General features: G+C 39.8%; 1 protein-coding gene and 1 long non-coding RNA gene across 2 annotated transcripts; one reads left to right on the top strand and one right to left on the bottom strand.

Annotated features, from left to right (window-relative positions):
• Nucleotides 1-2,407: 2,407 nt before the first annotated feature.
• LOC140679058 (uncharacterized) lies at nt 2,408-2,862 on the top strand. Its single transcript, XR_012050656.1, has 3 exons — nt 2,408-2,485; nt 2,561-2,645; nt 2,724-2,862. It is a non-coding gene; the product is annotated as an uncharacterized lncRNA (long non-coding RNA).
• Nucleotides 2,863-5,183: 2,321 nt separating this feature from the next.
• On the bottom strand, nt 5,184-24,516 carry cyp11a1.2 (cytochrome P450 family 11 subfamily A member 1, tandem duplicate 2). Its single transcript, XM_061969456.2, has 9 exons — nt 24,219-24,516; nt 20,999-21,154; nt 20,737-20,936; nt 20,421-20,624; nt 12,550-12,710; nt 12,306-12,472; nt 5,795-5,873; nt 5,532-5,723; nt 5,184-5,459 (listed from the first exon to the last, which is right to left on the bottom strand). The coding sequence occupies exons 1-9, from the start codon at nt 24,494-24,496 to the stop codon at nt 5,337-5,339; spliced, it is 1,560 nt and encodes a 519-aa protein (XP_061825440.2). The 5' UTR covers nt 24,497-24,516; the 3' UTR covers nt 5,184-5,336.
• Between the last annotated feature and the right edge of the window lie 120 nt (nt 24,517-24,636).

The following is a 24,636-nucleotide window of genomic DNA, read 5'->3' as shown; positions in this document are numbered from 1 at the left end:
AGTAGGGCGTTTCTTCCCAATTGAATGCTATCACCTGCAGACCGGAAGTGTCTTGTCATTCTGATGAGCGCGACCAGTCTGTGAACAATTGAAACGTCCTGTGTGCTTTTTCCTCCTGTATAACAGGTTAGTTTTGGTGAATCAACTCACTGAATAATATCCATGTGATCTTTATAAGTTTAAGTACACATTCTGATGGTGGAGCCTAACTCTAAAGTGTTTGTGAGTTGTAGTTTGTATTTGTGAATCAATCCAGTGCACAGCTGCAGTAATCAATACAAAAAGGCGACGTGAGTGCGCAATGTTTATATAGGAACTTCTGATCCTAATTCAGACTCCCAAATTAGAGCTCCCGTTTTCTTATTGATTTTATAATGTATATTTGTATAATGTGTGTGTTCTGGAATAGTGACAGAGAATAGAACAAGGATGGACAATTCAACCCTTAACTCAACAATGAGTAGATGAGTGTTATGTGTGTGTATATGTGTAAATAAATGAACACTGAAATTCAAGTATTTATTTTATTTATATATATATATATATATATATATATATATATATATATATATATGTAATAAAATATATATATTGCTAGAATTCACTGAAAGTCAAATATTTCTTATATATATATATATAACTTAACCACGCCCCTACCTCCCGAAATCGGAGGTCTCAAGGTTGGCAAGTATGGCTTACATGCAAGAATAATCATGGTAAAGAGAAACAAGCTGCTACAAAGAGGTGAGTGAACTTGTTTAGAACAGTTTATGCGGGTCATCTAAATCCACCTGATACTGATCACAGTCTAATCTTGCACCAGAACAAATCTAACCTGCGGGGGTCACACAGGAAGTAGACATGTCACACATTAAAGACCATAGTATTAAAAATGTAGAATTGCATCAAATCCAATAGAAAAACGTCTGTATTTATTATATTCACTGTATGACAATGTTGTGTTGATTAAAACTGTCAGATTACAACATACTTGCCAACCTTGAGACCTCCGATTTCAGGAGGTGGGGGGAGGGGGTGGGGGTGGGAGTGGTCGGGGTGGGACGGGGGCGTGGCTAAAAGGGGAGAATATATATATATATATATATATATATATATATATATATATATATATATATATATATATATATATATATATATATATATAAGAAATACTTGACGTTCAGTGATATCTAGCTATATATATATATATATATATATTTATTTATTTATTTAATTATATATGTATATATATATTTTATTATAAATATATATATATATATATATATATATATATATATATATATATATATAAAATAAATACTTAAATTTCAGTGTTCATTTATTTACACATATACACACACTTAACACTCATCTACTCATTGTTGAGTTAAGGGTTGAATTGTCCATCCTTGTTCTATTCTCTGTCACTATCTTCCGAACCATGCTGAACACCCTCTCTGATGATGCATTGCTGTGTGGCACGCACAAAAGTGCTTTCATCAAATGCACTAGATAGCAGTATTGTCCTGTTTAAGAGTGTCACAACATTGCTGTTTACGGCAGACGAACTGCTTTACGGTAGACAAAAAAGTGACTGCTGTTGTTGTGTGTTGTTGCCGCGCTGGGAGGACGTTAATGAAACTGCCTAACAATAAACCCACATAAGAAACCAAGAACTCGCCCTCCATCATTCTATAGTTATAACGTGATTGGGCAGGTACGCTGTTTATATTGTGGAGGACCTGAGTCCGCCTGAATTTCGGGAGATTTTCGGGAGAAAATTTGTCCCGGTAGGTTTTCGGGAGAGGCGCTGAATTTCGGGAGTCTCCCGGAAAATCCGGGAGGGTTGGCAAGTATGGATTACAACTCGTGCTTTCATTGTTGTTTGTTTATGGCGGTGAATCTTTTTTCATTCATTCTTTCCTACATTTTGATGAAGGAATGGCACTTTTTGTCATGATCCCACGTGACAGTTTGGACTGTGTTCTTTATTATTATTATGTGTTTGGAATCATTTCCTGTCCTTCCGCTCGTGTGTTTTAGTAGTGTTTCCTATTTAGTATCTGTGTTTTGCAGCACGTTTACCTTGTGTTCCTGGTCCCGCCAGCACACCTGTTCCTCCTAGTTGATTAGTTCTGTTTAGCTTCACACTGTTCCCTCCTTCAGCTTCATTATCTTCTGTGTGTTAATATGTTCTGTTCCTGCTAGACCTGCGTTACTTTGCTTCTGCCTGGTACCTAATAAACACTTTGCCTACCTTCTTTGCATCCTGGGATCCCGCCGAACCGACGACACGCACCTTTGTCACACTTTTTTCTCATTGCTTCAATACTACTGAAAAACAGTTACATTTATGTGGTTTCCAATTGGCTTGTGCCCTATCTTTTAAATATGTGTATTTTTTCAGACAGAAGTGGCCAAGGACAGATGAATTTGAATAAATAAACTGGAGGCTGAGGGGAGAATTCACTCTGTGGAGGCAAAGGTGGAACCGGGATAAATAATCACAAGTGCCTCTTCAGTATTACAATAACATGGTTTGTTTTGTTTGCACGTGTAGAAGTGGATGACAGCTCTAAGTCCTGCAGAGGAGATAAAAACAGGACATGTTGGCCCGATAAGGACGTCTTCTCCAGTGGTCCTTGGTCAGTTTGGTGTCTAGTCATTTTTATCTCAATTATGCTGGATGTGAACTTATCTTATTTGGCTTTTACTTCTTGCAGAGGACCCGTCATATCTGCCAAGAAGGACAGGAGTCGTCCCTCCATCAACACATGCGGTAAATAGCGATTGACTGCCGTTCACTAGAGGCCCATTTTCTTAAAAAAGTATGTGATGGTCATTGCTGATGAACGCCTTTCAATGCCCCCCCCCAGCTAGCACATAGTTGTGTCTCCATACACAGTGTGGAGCCGCTCCCCTACATTAATAATAATCGCATCCATTACAGCAAATAAACTGGATTTAGAATTTTAAGTATCATTATCACTGGAGGACGAGGCTAAACATGTTAGTTTTTAATTGCGTTTTGTACAAACCCTGTTTCCATATGAGTTGGGAAATTGTGTTAGATGTAAATATAAACGGAATACAATGATTTGCAAATCCTTTTCAAGCCATATTCAGTTGAATATGCTACAAAGACAACATATTTGATGTTCAAACTGATAAACTTTATTTTTTCTTTGCAAATAATAATTAACTTAATTTCATGGCTGCAACACGTGCCAAAGTAGTTGGGAAAGGGCATGTTCACCACTGTGTTACATGGCCTTTCCTTTTAACAACACCCAGTAAACGTTTGGGAACTGAGGAGACACATTTTTGAAGCTTCTCAGGTGGAATTCTTTCCCATTCTTGCTTGATGTACAGCTTAAGTTGTTCAACAGTCCGGGGGTCTCCGTTGTGCTATTTTAGGCTTCATAATGCGCCACACATTTTCAATGGGAGACAGGTCTGGACTACAGGCAGGCCAGTCTAGTACCCGCACTCTTTTAGTATGATTGCATTGTCTTGCTGAAATAAGCAGGGGCGTCCATGATTACGTTGCTCGGATGGCAACATATGTTGCTCCAAAACCTGTATGTACCTTTCAGCATTAATGGTGCCTTCACAGATGTGTAAGTTACCCATGTCTTGGGCACTAATACACCCCCATACCATCACACATGCTGCCTTTTGCACTTTGCGCCTATAACAATCCAGATCATTCTTTTTCCTCTTTGGTCCGGAGGACACGACGTCCACAGTTTCCAAAAAACATTTGAAATGTGGACTCGTCAGACCACAGAACACTTTTCCACTTTGCATGAGTCCATCTTAGATGAGCTTGGGCCCACCGAGGCCGGCGGCGTTTCTGGGTGTTGTTGATGAATGGCTTTCGCTTTGCATAGTAGAGTTTTAACTTGCACTTACAGATGTAGCGAATAACTGTAGTTACTGACAGTGGGTTTCTGAAGTGTTCTTGAGCCCATGTGGTGATATCCTTTACACACTGATGTCGGTTTTTGATGCAGTACCGCCTGAGGGATCAAAGGTCACGGGCTTAGCTGCTTACGTGCAGTGATTTCTCCAGATTCTCTGAACCCTTTGATGATATTACAGACCGTAGATGGTGAAATCCCTAAATTCCTTGCAATAGCTGGTTGAGAAATGTTGTTCTTAAACTGTTCAACAATTTGCTCACACATTTGTTGACAAAGTGGTGACCCTCGCCCCATCCTTGTTTGTGAATGACTGAGCATTTCATGGAATCTACTTTTATACCCAATCATGGCACCCACCTGTTCCCAATTAGCCTGCACACCTGTGGGATGTTCCAAATAAGTGTTTGATGAGCATTCCTCAACTTTATCAGTATTTATTGCCACCTTTCCCAACTTCTTTGTCACGTGTTGCTGGCATCAAATTCTAAAGTTAATGATTATTTGCACAAAAAAAAAATGTTTATCAGTTTGAACATCAAATATGTTGTCTTTGTAGCATATTCAACTGAATATGGGTTGAAAAGGATTTGCAAATCATTGTATTCCGTTTATATTTACATCTAACACAATTTCCCAACTCATATGGAAACGGGGTTTGTACAAAACGCAATTAAAAACTAACATGTTTAGCCTAATCCTCCAGTGATAATGATACTTAAAATTCTAAATCCAGTTTATTTGCTGTAATGGATGTGATTATTATTAATGTAGGGGAGCGGCTCCACACTGTGTATGGAGACATAATTAGGTGCTAGCTGCGTGTTTCTCACTCTTTTTTGCCACTTGTGCCAGCTTTTTTGAAACACGTTGCAGGCATCAAGTTCCAAATGAGCTAATATTTGCAAAAAATAACAAAGTTTTCCAGTTGGAACGTTAAGTATCTTGTCTTTGCAGTCTATTCAATTGAATATAAGTTGAAAAGGATTAGCAAATCATTGTATTTTGTTTTTATTTACAATTTACACAATGGTTTTGGGTTTTGTACAAGGAGCTAATGTAAAATAAATGTGTTCGGAATGCCTCAAGATCTCAAGAAGAGCTGGACAAAGTAGCAGGGGAGAGGGAAGTCTGGGCTGCTCTGCTTAGGCTGCTGCCCCCGCGACCCGACTTCAGATAAGCGGAAACTTTTATCTTTTCCTATTCTATCCTTATCATGTAAAAGCCTATAATGAGTCAATGGCGACACAGGACAATGTATTATGTGTCATTTGCAGTATTTTATTTGCACACATGGAATAGAGATGATTATTATTCCAGATTACACTCAAACAGGGCCATGACCTAACAAAGGCCTTTGCTCACGTGCTAATAAATTAAAAAAATGCATGTTTTGGTTATTATTGAAACAAACTATGGACTACAGTGCAGGGGCTTGAGAGTTAGAAGTATGGGCTTATCTGGTAGGAGTATGAGTTCAAAGGTGCTCCGCACATCTGCATGTCTTTGTTTCTCCACTTTGAAGTTCTCCAGCATCTGTAAAGAAATAAGGCAAAGCATTAATAAGATGTCCAGTATAAATAAACTACTTGTGCATGTTTATCTCACATGGATGAGAAAGATCTGCATCTCCGTCTCAGCTATCCTGCGTCCTATACACTGGCGCGGGCCGAAGCCGAAGCTCAGGCTGCGGAAGTAGTGGGTCTGGGTCCTGAGCCAGCGAGAGGGCTGATATTGCTCGGGGCGACAAAACACCTTGGGGTCTCTTCCCATTGCATAGAGACCTAACTGCACCAGGGTCTAATCATGGTGAACAGACATGTTCATGAGTAAAACAATGTGCTAAGTTGACATATTAGTGTATCATTTACCCCCGCTGGGACCTGGTAGTTCTGAATGATGATGTCCTCTGCTGTGTATCTCTGCAAGCTCACTGCTACTGGATGCAACCTGCAGGAGTCACATCAACAAATACTCAACACTTAAAGGATGCAGTGACAGCCTGCTTCTCAGCGTTGGGTTATGGACGGTACAGCAAATACAGTAGTTGGTAATATTAGTTAGATATCTTTTACCATACAACTACTTATATTTATAAGTAAAACTACTTATACCTATAAGTGGATGTATGGATACATTTACTTTCATCTGAGAAGAAATAGATATGCGTATATCTATGTTTCTACACAGATATTGGATATCTACTTATTAGAGATGCGCGGATAGGCAATTATTTCATCCGCAACCGCATCACAAAAGTCGTCAACCATCCGCCATCCACCCGAACTAACATTTACCGTATTTTCCGCACTATTAGCCGCACCTAAAAACCACAAATTTACTCAAAAGCTGACAGTGCGGCTTTTAACCCGGTGCGCTTTATATATGGATTAATATTAACATTCATTTTCATAAAGTTTCGGTCTCGCAACTTCGGTAAACAGCCGCCATCTTTTTTCCCGGTAGAACAGGAAGCGCTTCTTCTTCTACGCAAGCAACCGCCAAGGTAAGCACCCGCCCCCATAGAAGAGGAAGCGCTTCTTCTTCTACTGTAAGCAACCACCCGCCCGCGTAGAAGAAGAAAAAGCGCGCGGATATCACCGTACGTTTCATTTCCTTTGTGTGTTTACATCTGTAAAGACCACAAAATGGCTCCTACAAAGCGACAAGGATCCGGTTCATGAAAAGACGCAATCTCTCCATCCGCACACGGATTACTATTTCACAGCAACTGATATTCCTGTGAACCGCACTGTGGATACAACGGGAGCACGTACGGTGAATATTCGCACCACAGGGAATGAGAAGTCATCCTTCACTGTGGTTCTAGCTTGCCATGCTAATGGCCAGAAACTTCCACCCATGGTGATATTCAAAAGGAAGACCTTGCCAAAAGAGACCTTTCCAGCCGGCGTCATCATAAAAGCTAACTCGAAGGGATGGATGAAGAAAAGATGAGCGAGTGGTTAAGGTAAGTTTAAGTTTACGCGAAGAGGCCGGGTGGCTTTTTTCACGCAGCTCTGTCCATGTTGATATACGTATGTTTGTGATTGCACATTTGCGTACATTTTGGGAGTGAACAGAGTTGTTAGAACGCTGGTTTTTAATATATTATTAAAGTTTGACTGACCTATCTGACTGTTTTTTTGACATTCCTTTAGCGCAGTTAGATGCGGCTTACAACACCGGGCGGCTTATAGGTGGACAAAGTTTTGAAATATGCCGTTCATTGAAGGCGCGGCTTTTAACCCAGGGCGCCTTATGGTGCGGAAAATACGGTAATCAAAACCGCACCCGCCCGCCATCCGCCACCCGCCCGTTGTTATATATCTAATATAGACGATACAAGGCATTAGTGAGGTTATAAAGCTTTTGCCTGTTAAAGAAAGGAGACTGATCCAATGCAGCAGAGACATTCAATGCGTGCCACGCTGTCGCGGCCCAGTGCGCAATCATATGGGAGCCGCGCTGAGCGCACCTCCAAGCGGGCTCGCGCCACTCAAACTGCTGCAGGCAGCTGCGTTCTATCTTGTTTTAACATCCTGTGGCACTCTTCTGGGATCACGGCGGACGAAACTGCTCATGCTCAGGGTGTTTGTGGAGGTTCGGGGTTTTGCACAAATGTGATGCACCATGTTAGATGTCCCGGTTTTGTGACTGTCGTAGACATAAACAACGTCACAGCTCTTAAAAAACACGTAGCCAGCATTACTATCATCCTGATTTACAACCTCATAAAAACGAGTCCACGCTGAACTTTTCTGGCCTTTTTTTCCCCTGGTCTTTAGTATTCATTTTTTTAGTTTGTCGCGTACCACGTTTGCTGCCGGCGTTGCCATCTCTTTTTTTTTTCTTCTTTTGTTGTGGCATATGCTGCAGGTGCCTGCTCGTTTTTCGTATGTGGGTAACAACATTTAACTATGTATATATATTTCCGAATTGGTTTAACTGCCACCCGCCTGAATCTATTTAAAATCAAATTTTTTTTTATTTCAACCGCCCGACCCAACCCGCGGATAAAATCTAATTTTTTTTTTATTTCAACCGCCCGACCCGCGGATAATCCGCGGACTCCGCGGTTGTGTCCGCAAACCGCGCATCTCTACTACTTATATATGTATATGCAGAGTAGATATATCTTTGCATAGAGACATATATATATATATAAGTAGATATAGCTGTTTCTTTGCATGTATATAAGTAGCACTGCGTAGAAACAGATAGTAGATATATTTTTGTTTCTATGAATAGATATAAGTAAAATAACTTATTTTTCTATGCATGGATATAATTAAAATATCTGTTTCTATGAATGGATAGGTATAAGTAAAATATCTGTTTCTACGCATAAATATACAGTACGTATATATAATCTATGTTTCTATGCATATATATAAATAGTGTAGATATGGATATATAGAAGTAAAATGTCTGTTTTTACACATAAATATACAGTAAGTAGATATAATCTATGTTTCTATGCATAGCTATAAGTACTGTAGATGTATCTATGTTTCTATGTATGGTTATAAGTGGATATATATATATATATATATATATATATATATATATATATATATATATATATATATATATTAAATGGGCCCTAGTGTGTGAATGTGAGTGTGAATGTTGTCTGTCTATCTGTGTTGGCCCTGCGATGAGGTGGCGACTTGTCCAGGGTGTACCTCGCCTTCCGCCCGAATGCAGCTGAGATAGGCTCCAGCACCCCCCGCCGACCCAAAAAGGGACAAGCGGTAGAAAATGGATAGATGGATATCATTGTTGGGTTAGTTACTGAAAACCAGTAACTAGTTACAGTTACTAGTTACTTTATTTCAAAAGTAACTCAGTTACCAACTCAGTTACTTACACCAAAAAGTAATGCGTTAAGTAACTATTTAGTTACTTCTTTTTTTCTTCTTTATTTTTTTAAAGCTCCCATTAATGCCCTTTTAGCCTTCATTTCAGTACTGTTATTGCACTGGACAATAATACAATGTGTTGATCAGCGCTAGGAATTTTCTAAATGGGGTCCCAGGGACCCCATCAAGTCATAAAAATGGGGTCCCACAGTAAATTTTTGGGGTCCCACTTTTTTGTAAGCGTTTTGAAAAAAAAAAAAAAAAGATAAATGTATGCATTATCCTGTTATATCTCATATTCTATATTGTGTTTTGGAAAAAGGTTGTCATAAAGGTTACTTCATTTATTAAAAAAAAAATTATAAAAAAAGAAAACAAATGTGTTTACATATGTAAATGTATTCAGTTATAAACATTCCTTCACTTTCTTCTTTCCTTCATGGATCTAAATACTGGTAGTTTTTTCTATGTTTTTATTGAATAAGTTGTAGGTGTATTTATTTCAGTATAAAAGTGTAAAAAGTGTTTTGCTTGGTTCATGAAATGATGATAATGGTGTGCCAGGGCATACATACATTTTATATTTAAATCTCTGGAGTCTACATCAACTTCACATCTATTCCTCATTTCAAAATGTTTTAGTTTTTTATGTTGTTTTTTTTTGTTTGTTTTCCGCCCTTTTTTGTCAAACAAAACTATGTTTTTAATGGCAAACACACAAAATATGCAAAATCTTCCACCAAAAATATTTTTCAAAGTGGAATATTTGATGTGAAGTAATGGGAACCTTGGATAGGTCAATAATTCATAATAACATTGATTTTGATTCAATATTATGTTTTGAGCAATGACAGTTTGAAAGAAATGGATTAACGTGGACCCCGACTTAAACAAGTGTAAAAACTTAGTGGGGTGTTACCATTTAGTGGTCAATTGTAGGGAATATGTACTGTACTGTGCAATCTACTAATAACAGTCTCAATCAATCAATCCACTCCCTCTCTCTCTGGCTCTCTCTGGCTCTGCCCCTCCCTCACCAATGCTGCTGCGTGCGCACAATTTGTTTTGTTTTTAACCCCTTCTTAACCCTGAACGTACATTGAAAATACACGCAACCCTAACTCAAAATGCCGGACATTTGAGGCATTTAAGAAACTCCGCCCTGACAGCCCCGCAAAAGAAGACATGTCCGGTGAAAAGAAGACGCATGGTCAGTCTAGAATATCTCCATGTTAAGAAACTCGGCTTCAGCTGCACCATGATGTCTTGTTAGTAAACACAGACACGCCCCCCCACACCCACACCCACACAGCGCCTCTTCTCTTATCCCCGTTGTGACACAGGAAGAATCAGAAGGACGACACTGCAACTCTCCAATAAAACACACTCAGATCTTCTGTTTTTTAGCTGATACTACATAAAAAATAACGTAAAATAACGCAGTAACGCATCATGTAGTAATGGTAACTGAGTTACTGAATATAAAAAATAATGCGTTAGATTACCGCCCAAACTAACGGCGTTACAGTAACGCGTTAGTCCCAACACTGATGGATATACATATGCGTAGAAACAGACGTAAATAGATAGATCTGTGCATAGAAACATAGATATAAGTGGATATAGTAATCTATACATAGATATAAATACAATATATGTTTCTATGCATAGATTTAAGTAGATAATGTAAGGGACATGCAACACTTCCATATACCATTTTCTGTATATTAATAATGAATCCTAAATTGTTTATTTGAGTGGGCACAATACTGTCATTTTGTGAAAAACTCAAAGGCACCGCTTACAAACCTCACAAAAGCACATTTGCCATAAGAACACACCAATTTGTTGACTTTTTTGTCCATCTAAAAATGTGTTCCAATCCTCTGCGGAACAACGTGTGACCATTCTTGTCTCGGTGACTACAAAAGTAGAAAAGCCTGCTGGCAATTGGTCCCGAGTAGTGAAGTAAGCACACAGCTCAAAGGGGGCGTGACTTATATGTTTGTACCTTCAGTTGGGAAGGATTTCATATGGCCACATTCCTGTGTGGTTGTCGCGTGAGATGAAGACGGGGGCTTAATAATTTTGCAATGCAGTCTGCTAAAAACGATGAAAAGCGCCACTCTACAACTCACGCTGTGGTCAAAGTTGAAATTGCCACAAACACGTTTTAAGATATTAACATTCTACTAAAGTGGATAGTGCACCTCTCGCCCCTACAATTTGTCACGTTTCATGTTCAAGGTTCAAGGTTCAAGGTTCAACTTTATTGTCCCCGCGGGGAAATTTGTCTTGGGCACAGTGCATCATTGCTTTCTTAACATACCCAAAAACAACAGAAGAAAAACACAAGCACAGACACAACCACAACCATACAACTAACATTTAAACATCAGAACATGGAGCTTGATAGACATAGGTGGCACTTTGATGTAGGCATAAAATCTACAGTATGGAGATAAAGATAAAGTACCAATGTGCATTGCACTAGAGCTCATGGATAAAGTGCTGTGTGCTAAAGTGCTTAGTTCTAAAGTGCTATGTGCTAAAGTGCTATGTGCTAAAAAAGTGCTAACCTATGTATTAAAATTCTATTGCACATTGTTGGTCAGCTTAATGGAGGCTGGGACAAATGATAATTTAAGGCGGTTAGATTTGCATAGTGGGACCCGGAGTCTTCTCCCTGATGGCAGGGTTCCATATTCAGGAAAGAGTGGGTGTTGTGAGTTGGAAATAATTTTCTTAGCTTTTTTCCTAACTGCCTGCTCATAGATGCTCTGTATAGGCTCATATTCTTTCCTCCCTACGATTTTCATTGCCGTTTTATGCATGCCGGCCAGTTTGCTTTTTAGCTTAACGGTTAGGTTGCCAAACCATGAGGTGATCCCGTATCTAATGATGCTCTCTACAATGGCACGGTAGAAAATCATCATGATGTGGCTGCTTACGCCGTACAATCTTAATCTTCGCAAAAAATATAGCCTCTGTTGCAGTCTATTGCACAGTTTGTCAATATGTGTCTTCCAGCAGAGAAGATTATCAATATGAACCCCTAAATATTTATATGAGGATACCTGGGTGATTTCCTGATTTTTGATGACCACTGGCTCATGGTCAGTCACTTTCCTCGGATCCAAAACCATTTCCTGTGTCTTGGTCACATTTAAAATAAGATGGTTAGTGTCACACCACCTAATAAATAGGTCTATCTCGTCTTGGTACACAGAGGGGTCCGTATCCTTGTGTAGAAGGCTTAGGAGCACGGTATCGTCCGCAAATTTCACCATATAATTGTTAGGGTGCACAGTCCTACAATCATTGGTGTACAATGTAAATAGTGTTGGTGATACAACGCAACCCTGTGGGACGCCTGTGTTGCAGTGTTTGGTGTCTGACAGTGTTCTGTTGACCTTCACTTGCTGTGTTCTGTTTGTTAAAAAAGAGTGTCCGGTAAACCGCGAGGAATGGGGCTGTATGAATCCCCTCCTTACTGTACGGGTTAGCTAATACTAACCTGAGTGTTTCCTTCAGAGCTCCTTTGACCAAAGGAATGTGTTTGAGCATCTCGACCATGTCTCCTTGACACTGGGCCCTGGCTGAGGCCACCTCTGCCCTCAACTCTTCCTGGAGGTTGGGATGTTTGGCCAGCTCATATAACGTCCACAGCAATGTGATAGAAGTCTGGAAGGACGGATGACACCAGTGCTCACTTAAGAAAGTTTAGCTTGTGAGAGGAAAGCGTTAGGACTGTTCATTACCGTGTCAACCCCCCCCGCCATTAACTCGGTGACACTGGCCTTGATGTCTTCAATGGACAGTTTGTCCAGCATGAGCAGGCTGGCCAGTACTCCTGGGTATTTGGCCGCTTGGCCGCTCTCCTGCCGTAACTTTCTGTAGATGTTCTGGATGCAGCGGTCAGCTGAAGAGGAAAAGGACATTTAATGAGAGAATGCCAAGAGTGTGCAAAGCAGTAATCAGAGCAAAGGGTGGCTATTTTGAAGAAACTAGAATATAAAACATGTTTTCAGTTATTTCACCTTTTTTGTTAAGTACATAACTCCACATGTGTTCATTCATAGTTTTGATGTGACAATCTACAATGTAAATAGTCATGGAAATAAAGAAAACACATTGAATGAGGAGAAGGTGTGTCCAAACTTTTGGCCTGTACTGCATTTCATTAAAATTATGAATATCATTACGTCCTAGAAGCATACCTGCCAACTTTTGAAATCAGAAAAACCTAGTAGCCAGGGTCTAAGGGCCGCAGGCCCCGGTAGGTCCAGGACAAAGTCCTGGTGGAGGGTTCAGGGCTTCGCCCCCCGACGCAAAATGATTATTAGCATTCAGACAGGTTAAAATGTTGCTAAAACCATCACTTTTCTATCAGTCACAGTGACTTTTCAAAACAAAAATATTACAGCAAAAATCATATGGGTTGATTGACATGTTTATTCTGTAAGCTAACTTCAATAGTTTGAAATTATTTTGACAGTTAATGCCAGTTATCCTGTCAACCTTTCACAAGACTTCAATTTGTTAATTGAAAGTATAAACAGTATAAACACTTTTTACAGTAAACAAATGGTAAAACAGTACTAAACAATTCCATTAAAAACAAAATTGGTGTCATTATTAACTTTCTGTCCAAGCTTGTATAATCTACTGCCTTGTTCAATTGTAAAAAATATTCTGTGCCTAAAATTCACATTTCTATCACAATTATCATACTGTAAACATGGTAAGCTAACTTCATTCAAATTAATAGTCCTGTCAATAGCATGGAATTACAATTCAAATGTAGTTTTTTTGTAAGCCTTTCAAAAGAATTCAAAATATGAAAAATTCATGAAAATGAATTGAAGCCATCAGACACTTGAAAAGTGGCACATCACATCTCTAATGTAATCATTTGAACTTTTCAACAGAAATAGCACTGCAAAAATATTAAGGACATACTTCTGTATTTTGGTAGTTATGCTGTCAACATTTAACAAGATTTCTTCAACTTGGACTTGAAAGCATAAATAGTATAAACACTTTTAACAGTATAACAGTACTAAACAATTCCAATAGATAACATTGGTGTCATTACCTTTTTGTGGCTAAAATCCAAATTTATTCTATCAGATTGATCATACTGCAAAAATGATATGGTAACTTTATGATAAGTTTACTTGAAGTGGCATAAAACACTGAAAGTGATTGTTCCTATAACCCCTTTGTTTCAAATGTTTGTTCCACTTGTGGCAGTCGGGCACCAGCATACTGTCTTTGACAAGTTGAAGTGGCATAAAACACTGAAAGTGATTGTTCCTATAACCCCTTTGTTTTAAATGTTTTATGCCACTTCAAGTTGTCAAAGACGTGCTGTGAAATACAGCCGACAGGATTGCGCACCAAACACGAAGCAAGGCCAAAGCGCATGCATGGTGCAAGAGAACAAAGGACTTCTTTCATTTAAGGTTTGTGATAAACCATCAAACTCATTCGTTAAAAGGACTCTATAGTAATATAAAGTGAGTTTTTCTGGACATTATCATGCAAGAAAAGTTTATTTTTGGGACCGCGATCACCGCGTAATGATTTTTAAAGGTTGCATTACAAACATTTAACTGTCCCATGTGATCAGCCAGTGCGATTGGAAATCCATGCTCAATTATTGCCTCCGTAAATAAAACTTCGGCATTTATCACATCCAAAGAATCTGTTTGGGCGACGAAAAACGTTGAAAGTTTTCCACTTGTATCGCTAGCAACGGCATTAGACTTGTGTTTTTTTGTCCCAACGTGGTCTTTTACATCGCTAATTCCTCCGTGTCCGATCGAAAAATCTTGTCTGCACAAGGTGCAATTCGCGTAGTTTTTTTCCTTTTTTTTTTTTAAATTAATGAAAAACCGTATTTTTTATCACTGCAACCGTAACCCGGAATAGGTTGATGAAAACCGTACTAATTACGGGAAAACCGGAGTAGTTGGCAGGTATGTAGAAGCCATAAGTGGGTGGGTTATAGACCTACTGGGTAAAATACGTTAGAAAGTTAGCACCCACTGGGTATAAATGGCCCCTTTAAGGCCTGCGATTCATTTTTATTGGCTTCAAACACATGCTTGCAGACAAAATAAACACGTCCAGGATTGGAACATTTTGACACACACACACAAAAAAATAAAATCCTCCCAAATCCCCCCCATAAAACGGGACCCGACTACCGAAATGGGCAATGACCTGTAAAGCAGTGTTTTTCAACCTTTTTTCAGCTAAGGCACATTTTTTGCGTTGAAAAAATGCAGAGGCACACCACCAGCGGGAATCATTAAAAAACAAAAAACTCAGTTGACAGTAAAAAGTCGTTGTCGCAATTGTTAAATATGACTTTAAAGCATAACCAAGCATGCATCAATATAGCTCTTGTCTCAAAGTAGGTGTACTGTCACCACCTGTCACATCACACCCTGACTTATTTTGAGGTTTTTGCTGTTTTCCTGTGCGTAGTAGCAAGGCCCCAGGGGTAGATGAGATCCGCCCGGAGTTCCTTAGGGCTCTGGATGCTGTGGGGCTGTCTTGGTTGACAAGACTCTGCAGCATCGCGTGGACATCGGGGGCGGTACCTCTGGATTGGCAGACCGGGGTGGTGGTTCCTCTCTTTAAGAAGGGGAACCGGAGGGTGCGTTCTAACTATCGTGGGATCACACTCCTCAGCCTTCCCGGTAAGGTCTATTCAGGTGTACTGGAGAGGAGGCTACGCCGGATAGTCGAACCTCGGATTCAGGAGGAACAGTGTGGTTTTCATCTTGGTCGTGGAACTGTGGACCAGCTCTATACTCTCGACAGGGTCCTTGAGGGTGCATGGGAGTTTGCCCAACCAGTCTACATGTGTTTTGTGGACTTGGAGAAGGCATTCGACCGTGTCCCTCGGGAAGTCCTGTGGGGAGTGCTCAGAGAGTATGGGGTAACGGACTGTCTGATTGTGGCGGTCCGCTCCCTGTATGCTCGGTGCCAGAGCTTGGTCCGCATTGCCGGTAGTAAGTCGGACACGTTTCCAGTGAGGGTTGGACTCCGCCAAGGCTGCCCTTTGTCACCGATTCTGTTCATAACTTTTATGGACAGAATTTCTAGGCGCAGTCAAGGCGTTGAGGGGATCTGGTTTGGTGGCTGCAGGATTAGGTCTCTGCTTTTTGCAGATGATGTGGTCCTGATGGCTTCATCTGGCCAGGATCTTCAGCTCTCGCTGGATCGGTTCGCAGCCGAGTGTGAAGCGACTGGGATGAGAATCAGCACCTCCAAGTCCGAGTCCATGGTTCTCGCCCGGAAAAGGGTGGAGTGCCATCTCCGGGTTGGGGAGGAGATCTTGCCCCAAGTGGAGGAGTTCAAGTACCTCGGAGTCTTGTTCACGAGTGGGGGAAGAGTGGATCGTAAGATCGACAGGCGGATCGGTGCGGCGTCTTCAATAATGCGGACGCTGTATCGATCCGTTGTGGTGAATAAGGAGCTGAGCCGGAAGGCAAAGCTCTCAATTTACCGGTCGATCTACGTTCCCATCCTCACCTATGGTCATGAGCTTTGGGTTATGACCGAAAGGACAAGATCACGGGTACAAGCGGCCGAAATGAGTTTCCTCCACCGGGTGGCGGGGCTCTCCCTTAGAGATAGGGTGAGAAGCTCTGTCATCCGGGAGGAGCTCAAAGTAAAGCCGCTGCTCCTCCACATGGAGAGGAGCCAGATGAGGTGGTTCGGGCATCTGGTCAGGATGCCACCCAAACACCTCCCTAGGGAGGTGTTTAGGGCACGTCCGACCGGTAGGAGGCCACGGGGAAGACCCAGGACACGTTGGGAAGACTATGTCTCCCGGCTGGCCTGGGAACGCCTCGGGGTCCCACAGGAAGAGCTGGACGAAGTGGCTGGGGAGAGGGAAGTCTGGGCTTCCCTGCTTAGGCTGCTGCCCCCGCGACCCGACCTCGGATAAGCGGAAGAAGATGGATGGATGGATGGATAGATGGTAGTGTTTTAATCCTTGTCTTGCGCTCCTATTTTGGTGGCTTTTTCTGTCTTTTTTTTTTGTATTTTCCTGTAGCAGTTTCATGTCTTCTTTTAAGCGATATTTCCCGCATCTACTTTGTTTTAGCAATCAAGAATATTACAGTTGTTTGTATCCGTCTTTGTGAGGACATTGTTGATTGTCATGTCATGTTCGGATGTACATTGCCTTTGCTCCACAGTAAGTCTTTGCTGTCGTCCAGCATTCTGTTTTTGTTTACTTTGTAGCCAGTTCAGTGCATAGCCTTCCCTACACTTTAATGCCTTTTCTTAGGAGCACTCACCTTTTGTTTATATAGACAGCACAGACACTCAACAACAACACATCATTTGCAGACTATAATTACTGGTTGCAAAAAAGATTTTTAACCCAAACAGGTTAAATTAGAGAATCTCCCACGGCACACCAGACTGTATCTCACGGCACACTAGTGTGCCGCGGCACAGTGGTTGAAAAACACTGCTGTAAAGGGTGCGTCCTGTCATGGTGAACCTGTGTACACATTTCTTGCAAGAAATGATAGCTTAGCTCTCAAAATTGTTTTAGTTTGCGCTATAATTAGTAAAAAATAATACAAAGAAATTAAATATATGGAGAAGTTTAGATTGGATATTACACACATTTTCTTTGTTACCTATAACATAAAAATGGTATAGCTGTAGATGTGGACTTTTGGGGGCGTGGTTAAGATGGGAGGAGTATATTGACAGCTAGAATATTATATAGTATTTCATACATATATACATATATATATATATATATATATATACATCCTGAAAATATGCAAACAAATCTGTGTATTTCATACATATATATATATATATATATATACATATATATATATATATATATATATATATATATATATATATATATATATATATATATATATATATATATATATATACATATATATATATATATATATATATATATATATATATATACATATATATATATATATATATGTATATATATATATATATATATATATATATATATATATATATATATATATATATATATATATGTATATATATATGTATATATATATATATATATATATATATATATATATACATCCTGAAAATATGCAAACAAATCTGTGTTTGGATAATTGATACTTCAAACTTGCATAAATATAACATGAATATAAGATAACTTGCCTTATGAGAGCTTCAAATTGTAATGAATAAAATGGTAAAGTTGTTGATAAACAAGCAATTATTTTAATAATTAAATATGGTCATTTTAAATGAATTATTATGATAATTTAAAATTAATTATTTCAAATATGTTTATTTTAATGTACCGGTATAATTCTATGGCTGGATGTAATAAGGAGTCAGAAAAATACAAATAAAAATACAATTAATTTTGATGTTTTTAGCAAAATATTGTAAACATTTATTTCGTTTTTTTTTGTTTTTTTTAATTAATAAATATATTTATTTTTAGGTAAGATAAACATAATAATACAATTTATCTCTAGTCTGGATGATTTAGTTCTTGTCACCCTGTTGTCCTCCCGTCGTGAAAAAAGGCTGTCCTCACTCAGGTTCGCATGGAGCTGGAGGGGGCGTGGCCTCCAGCTCTGGCTGAAAATCGGGAGATTTTCGGGAGAATATTTGTCCCGGGAGGTTTTCTGGTGAGGCGCTGAATTTCGGGAGGGTTGGCAAGTATGCCTGCGGTTCCCACACAACATTGTTTGTCAACACTGTCTGCTCTCATTTTCTCGCACATTTGACCCTCTGGTGTTCTGTGTACCTACACTCTGTCCTCCTCCTGTCTAGGCCTGCTTTGTGTGTGTGTGTGTGTGTGTGTGTGTGTGTGTGTGTGTGTGTGTGTGTGTGTGTGTGTGTGTGTGTGTGTGTGTGTGTGTGTGTTGCGTGTGGTACACAGAACATCAATTTCCACAGTTCTATTAGCCCCGGGTCCAGTGGACCCAGACATGTTATATGTAATATAAATGTGTCGGGGGGGTGTATGGTGTGTAGTCATCAAATATGTATTCTGATATATGTTCTTCACAGAAAATGAGCCAAAGCCAGTGAGTCTCAGTTTGAAAAATGGATTAATTGTATCATTTTTCTTTTAATAATAATCGAAAATGGGTCCCACAGACCCGAACACCACACAAGGGTTAAGTAGACTGTCGATTTTACAGTAAAAACCTAACATTTACAACATTTTACTGTAAAATAGTGGGGGGGGGGGGGTTATTTTTTACAAAATGTTACGGTAAATGGAAAAACTACCACTGTTTTTTGGGAGGGTTTTTACAGAAAAAGCTGCCAGAATTTGTGTGTTAAATGTACATTGTTTTTTACAACATTATATTATTAATGGAAAAAAGTTTTTTTTTTTTATTCTGGCAACTTAGCTGCCAGTTTTTCTACCGTAAAAACAAATGTACCGTCTTTCCATTTCCAGTAATACACCGTTAAAAACAACAACCGTAGGTTTTAGAGTCAAAAACTGGCAGCTCAGTCAACAGAATTTGAACGCAAAAAACAATAGTAGTTGTTTTCAATTTACAGTAATATGCTGTAAAGAACAATGTAAAATGTATTGTCATTTTTATTAATTTAATGGGTAGTTTGCTGTAAAGTTAAGTATTTTTATTTAGACAAAAACATGTTTGGAAAGTTTGATAATTGTCATGTCTGTGTAATCATGTTTTGTTTTAGTCATGTTTTGTTTAGTTATTTGACTCTTTAGTTTCTGGCTTTTCACTCCCTTGTCTTGTTTCCATGATTACCCATTAGTTTCACCTGTTCCACGTTTGGACTCATTGTGCACTCTTGTTTGTCACCATAGCAACCCATTAGTTTTCACCTGTCACGTCACGCACCTGTTTTCGTTAATCATGTCTGTAGTATTTAAGTTCATTGTTTTCAGTTTGTCTTTCTGGTGACATCCCCACATTTATGCTCTGCACATTCCTGACACTTTTTTCATGTCCATCGTTCACGCTGCTCCTTTTTGTCCATGCCAAGTAAGTTTTGTTTATTAATGCCACAGTTAGTGTTGTTTTGTTGTTCATAGTTTCTGCCTTTGTGCAAGTATTTGTTTTCATAGCCAAGTTGTTTCTCCGCCACTGTGCGCGCTTTTCGTTTGTACTTTTTTTGATAAGTTTAAATAAATATGTTCTCACATTCCCGTCTCGCCCGAGCCAACTTTCCGTTGCCTTCTAGAAAAACTAAACCCCAGGACCAAGTCTTGACAATAATATACTGTAATATTTGTTGCAATTTTGGATACAATTAAAGTTTAAAAAGATATGCAATTTCAAGCAGTACATATATTTTTTCTATCAAAATGAAAAAAATCAATTACATTTAGCGAGAAAATTATAAGTACTTTATTAACACATATCACTCCCAGGTGTTTGTGGGCCAGATAAAATGATGTCACGGGCCAGATGTGCCTTGAGTTTGACATCTGTGACCTACATTGTATTTCTTTTTGTACCTTACATGTAGAAAAGATATCAAAGTGGCCCACACATCCTTCAGTTTTTAAGTATGCGGTCCTCGCTGGCATAAGTTTGGACACCCCTGATCTGGAGTGATTCCGAGAGTGTCATACCTTGATTAAAGATTCCATCCCAAGCCTCCACGTGGTCACGCCACACTTTGGCTCCAAGGCGCCTGAGCAGAGCAGGCGGGATGTACAGCATGGGCGAGGTAGTCTTGAACATGAGAGTGATGCAGTCGATGAAGTGCTGAGATTCCGGATCGATGTAGTCCAGCATCAAGCCCAGACGCTCGCCGTACAGAACTGAGCTCACAGCTAAAGGATGAAGCAAATAGAGTCAAAATAGAGTCAAGTGTAGTCACCTGCAAAGTAAGGAGATTGAATGAATAACTGAGCCATGTTGTGACCAGTAACAAAGTATCCTCACATTCCAGTGCATATTTGAAGAGTTCCTGAGAGAGATCAGTGGTCCACTTGTTCTGTCCGTTTCGCAGTATCTTCTTGTGCACCCTGGCCACAAAGTCTTGGCCCACTTCGTCCAGCAAGGGAACAAAGTTTGCCAGCATCTTGGGCGAGATCACCTCCTTGTTGAGGATGACCCGATTGGACCTCCATTCCTCCCCATCCCTGCAAGTGTCCAAAGCGCTGGTAAATCTGAAGACACGTATCTGGAAGATAATGATACCCACTTCAGTAGAACTCCATATTTGCGATTCCTGTAGTCTCTGTATGAGGTCCATGCTTCGACTTTCAGCCTTTTTGGATAATGTCCCTCTGCTTTGAACAGGATGGCAGCATCCTCCGGGTTGATGATGTTTACACTTTCATAGTAGCCTATCTTTTCTCTGACAGACACATTGTGAGTGAGAATTAGAGTTACACATCAGCAACATCTTTATATCTTTCTGTCTGATATACAAACCCCGTTTCCATATGAGTTGGGAAATTGTGTTAGATGTAAATATAAACGGAATACAATGATTTGCAAATCATTTTCAACCCATATTCAGTTGAATATGCTACAAAGACAACATATTTGATGTTCAAACTGATACAAAAATTTTTTTTTGCAAATAATCATTAACTTTAGAATTTGATGCCAGCAACACGTGGCAAAGAAGTTGGGAAAGGTGGCAATAAATACTGATAAAGTTGAGGAATGCTCATCAAACACTTATTTGGAACATCCCACAGGTGTGCAGGCTAATTGGGAACAGGTGGGTGCCATGATTGGGTATAAAAGTAGATTCCATGAAATGCTCAGTCATTCACAAACAAGGATGGGGCGAGGGTCACCACTTTGTCAACAAATGCGTGAGCAAATTGTTGAACAGTTTAAGAAAAACCTTTCTCAACCAGCTATTGCAAGGAATTTAGGGATTTCACCATCTACGCTCCGTAATATCATCAAAGGGTTCAGAGAATCTGGAGAAATCACTGCACGTAAGCAGCTAAGCCCGTGACCTTCGATCCCTCAGGCTGTACTGCATCAACAAGCAACATCAGTGTGTAAAGGATATCACCACATGGGCCAAGGAACACTTCAGAAACCCACTGTCAGTAACTACAGTTGGTCGCTACATCTGAAAGTGCAAGTTAAAACTCTCCTATGCAAGGCGAAAACCGTTTATCAACAACACCCAGAAACGCCGTCTGCTTCGCTGGGCCTGAGCTCATCTAAGATGGACTGATACAAAGTGGAAAAGTGTTCTGTGGTCTGACGAGTCCACATTTCAAATTGTTTTTGGAAACTGTGGACGTCGTGTCCTCCGGACCAAAGAGGAAAAGAACCATCCGGATTGTTATAGGCGCAAGGTGTAAAAGGCAGCATGTGTGATGGTATGGGGGTGTATTAGTGCCCAAGACATGGGTAACTTACACATCTGTGAAGGCACCATTAATGCTGAAAGGTACATACAGGTTTTGGAGCAACATATGTTGCCATCCAAGCAACGTTACCATGGACGCCCCTGCTTATTTCAGCAAGACAACGCCAAGGCACGTGTTACATCAACGTGGCTTCGTAGTAAAAGAGTGCGGGTACTAGACTGGCTTGCCTGTAGTCCAGACCTGTCTCCCATTGAAAATGTGTGGCGCATTATGAAGCCTAAAATAGCACAACGGAGACCCCCGGACTGTTGAACAACTTAAGCTGTACATCAAGCAAGAATGGGAAAGAATTCCACCTGAGAAGCTTAAAAAATGTGTCTCCTCAGTTCCCAAACGTTTACTGAGTGTTGTTAAAAGGAAAGGCCATGTAATTTTTCTAAGTTAATTATTTTTTGCAAAAACAAAAATGAAGTTTATGAGTTTGAACATCAAATATGTTGTCTTTGTAGCATATTCAACTGAATATGGGTTGAAAATGATTTGCAAATCATTGTATTCCGTTTATATTTACATCTAACACAATTTCCCAACTCATATGGAAACGGGGTTTGTAGATGAGCTGGGGCCCAGCGAAGCCGGCGGCGTTTCTGGGTGTTGTTGATAAATGGCTTTCACTTTGCATAGTAGAGTTTTAACTTGCACTTATAGATGTAGCAAGGAACTGTAGTTACTGACAGTGGTTTTCTGAAGTGTTCCTGTCAGTTTTTGATGCAGTACCGCCTGAGGGATCGAAGGTGACGGGCATTCAATGTTGGTTTTCAGTCTTGCTGCTTACATGCAGTGATTTCTCCAGATTCTCTGAACCTTTTGATGATTTTATAGACCGTAGATGGGGAAATCCCTAAATTCCTTGCAATAGGTCGTTGAGAAATGTTGTTCTTAAACAATTTGCTCAGGCATTTGTTGACAAAGTGGTGATCCTCGCCCCGTCCTTGTTTGTGAATGACTGAGCATTTCATGGAAGCTGCTTTTATACCCAATCATGGCACCCACCTGTTCCCAATTAGCCTGTTCACCTGTGGGATGTTCCAAATAAGTGTTTGATGAGCATTCCTCAACTTTCTCAGTCTTTTTTGCCACTTGTGTCAGCTTTTTTTGAAACATGTTGCAGGCATCAAATTCCAAATTAGCTAATATTTGCAAAAAATAACGTTTACCTGTTCGAACGTTAAATATCTTGTCTTTGCAGTCTATTCAATTGAATACAAGTTGAAAAGGATTTGCAAATCATTGTAATCTGTTTTTATTTACTATTTAAACAACGTGCCAACATCGCTGGTTTTGTAAAATAACTATTATGCACATGTATACTACCATCAAATGCAGTTTCACCACATCGCATATTTTAAAGCTACTTTTTCAAAAAAATTCCCTAAATTAAGCATTTTCAAACATAATTGTTAAATGAGCTAAAATATCAATAGTAGTTATATTGACCACTAGATGAAACCAGACCAGGTCATCATGTTCAGTATTGTGGCCACTGAGCTTCAGACAGCATTACCAGATTGGATTAAAGAGTGTAAATGTGACTAAATGGTGTTATTTCATGTCTAGAGGGCTTCTTTCATAATGTTGAAAAATGTATTTAGAAGGTAATAAAAAAAGATGTCTATGCTCTAGCTATGAAAATATTCGATTTACAATTAATGATTCCTTTTACGCAAAAATCCATTTATCGCAGTCATGTCCGGAACCAATTGACAGCATTAAACGAGGAATTATCGTAATTGAAAACTGCAACATTTGTTCATTCAAAAGACTTTCCAATGTTTAAAAAGAAAAAAAAACATTATATATGTTAGTCATTGGGCTGAATTTGACACATTTGAGCAAAAAATATATATAAATCCAAACATAAGAACGCATATGTCCTGTTTGGCTTTGGTGTATTGTTGAATAACTGCCGGTGTTTGTGAAGGTGTGGAAGAACTGACCACATTCTCCACCTGTTCAAAAAAACAATGACCTAGGTTGAAGTCCTGATTAGATTTCTTAACTAAAAGTACATCCTCATACCTGTAAATGGGTCCAAAAGTGTTAAAATTCTGCACCATGATCCGGTGAAGGTTTTTGAAGCCATCCAGCTTCCAAAAATTGTACAGGTTGGCCACGCCGTTCTTCCACAACCCAGGAATCTCTGCGAAGGGTTTGACGATGCTGCTGCTCTCGGAGAAGGCCTGTCTGACCATCGGCACGCTGCTGCTGCTGCTCCTGCGCACACCCGCTGCCATCAGCTCATCCCAACAGCTGGCGGGGAGCACAGAGGGTTGGCGCCACAAAGTCCACCTGGCCATTCCTGCAACTCTTCTGCAATCTGCGCCGTCCGGAGTCAGATGTTTGGTTCAAGAGCAGGAGGCTGGTCTAAATAGTCCTCCTACACGCCTCTTCGCTCTCAAGGCTCTCCAAGTTGCAGCACAGTATGTCTTTGTGAGCT

The sequence above is a fragment of the Nerophis lumbriciformis genome, linkage group LG10 (assembly GCF_033978685.3).
Source record: "Nerophis lumbriciformis linkage group LG10, RoL_Nlum_v2.1, whole genome shotgun sequence".
NCBI lineage: Eukaryota > Metazoa > Chordata > Actinopteri > Syngnathiformes > Syngnathidae > Nerophis > Nerophis lumbriciformis.
This window is presented reverse-complemented; position numbering and strand designations above follow the sequence as displayed.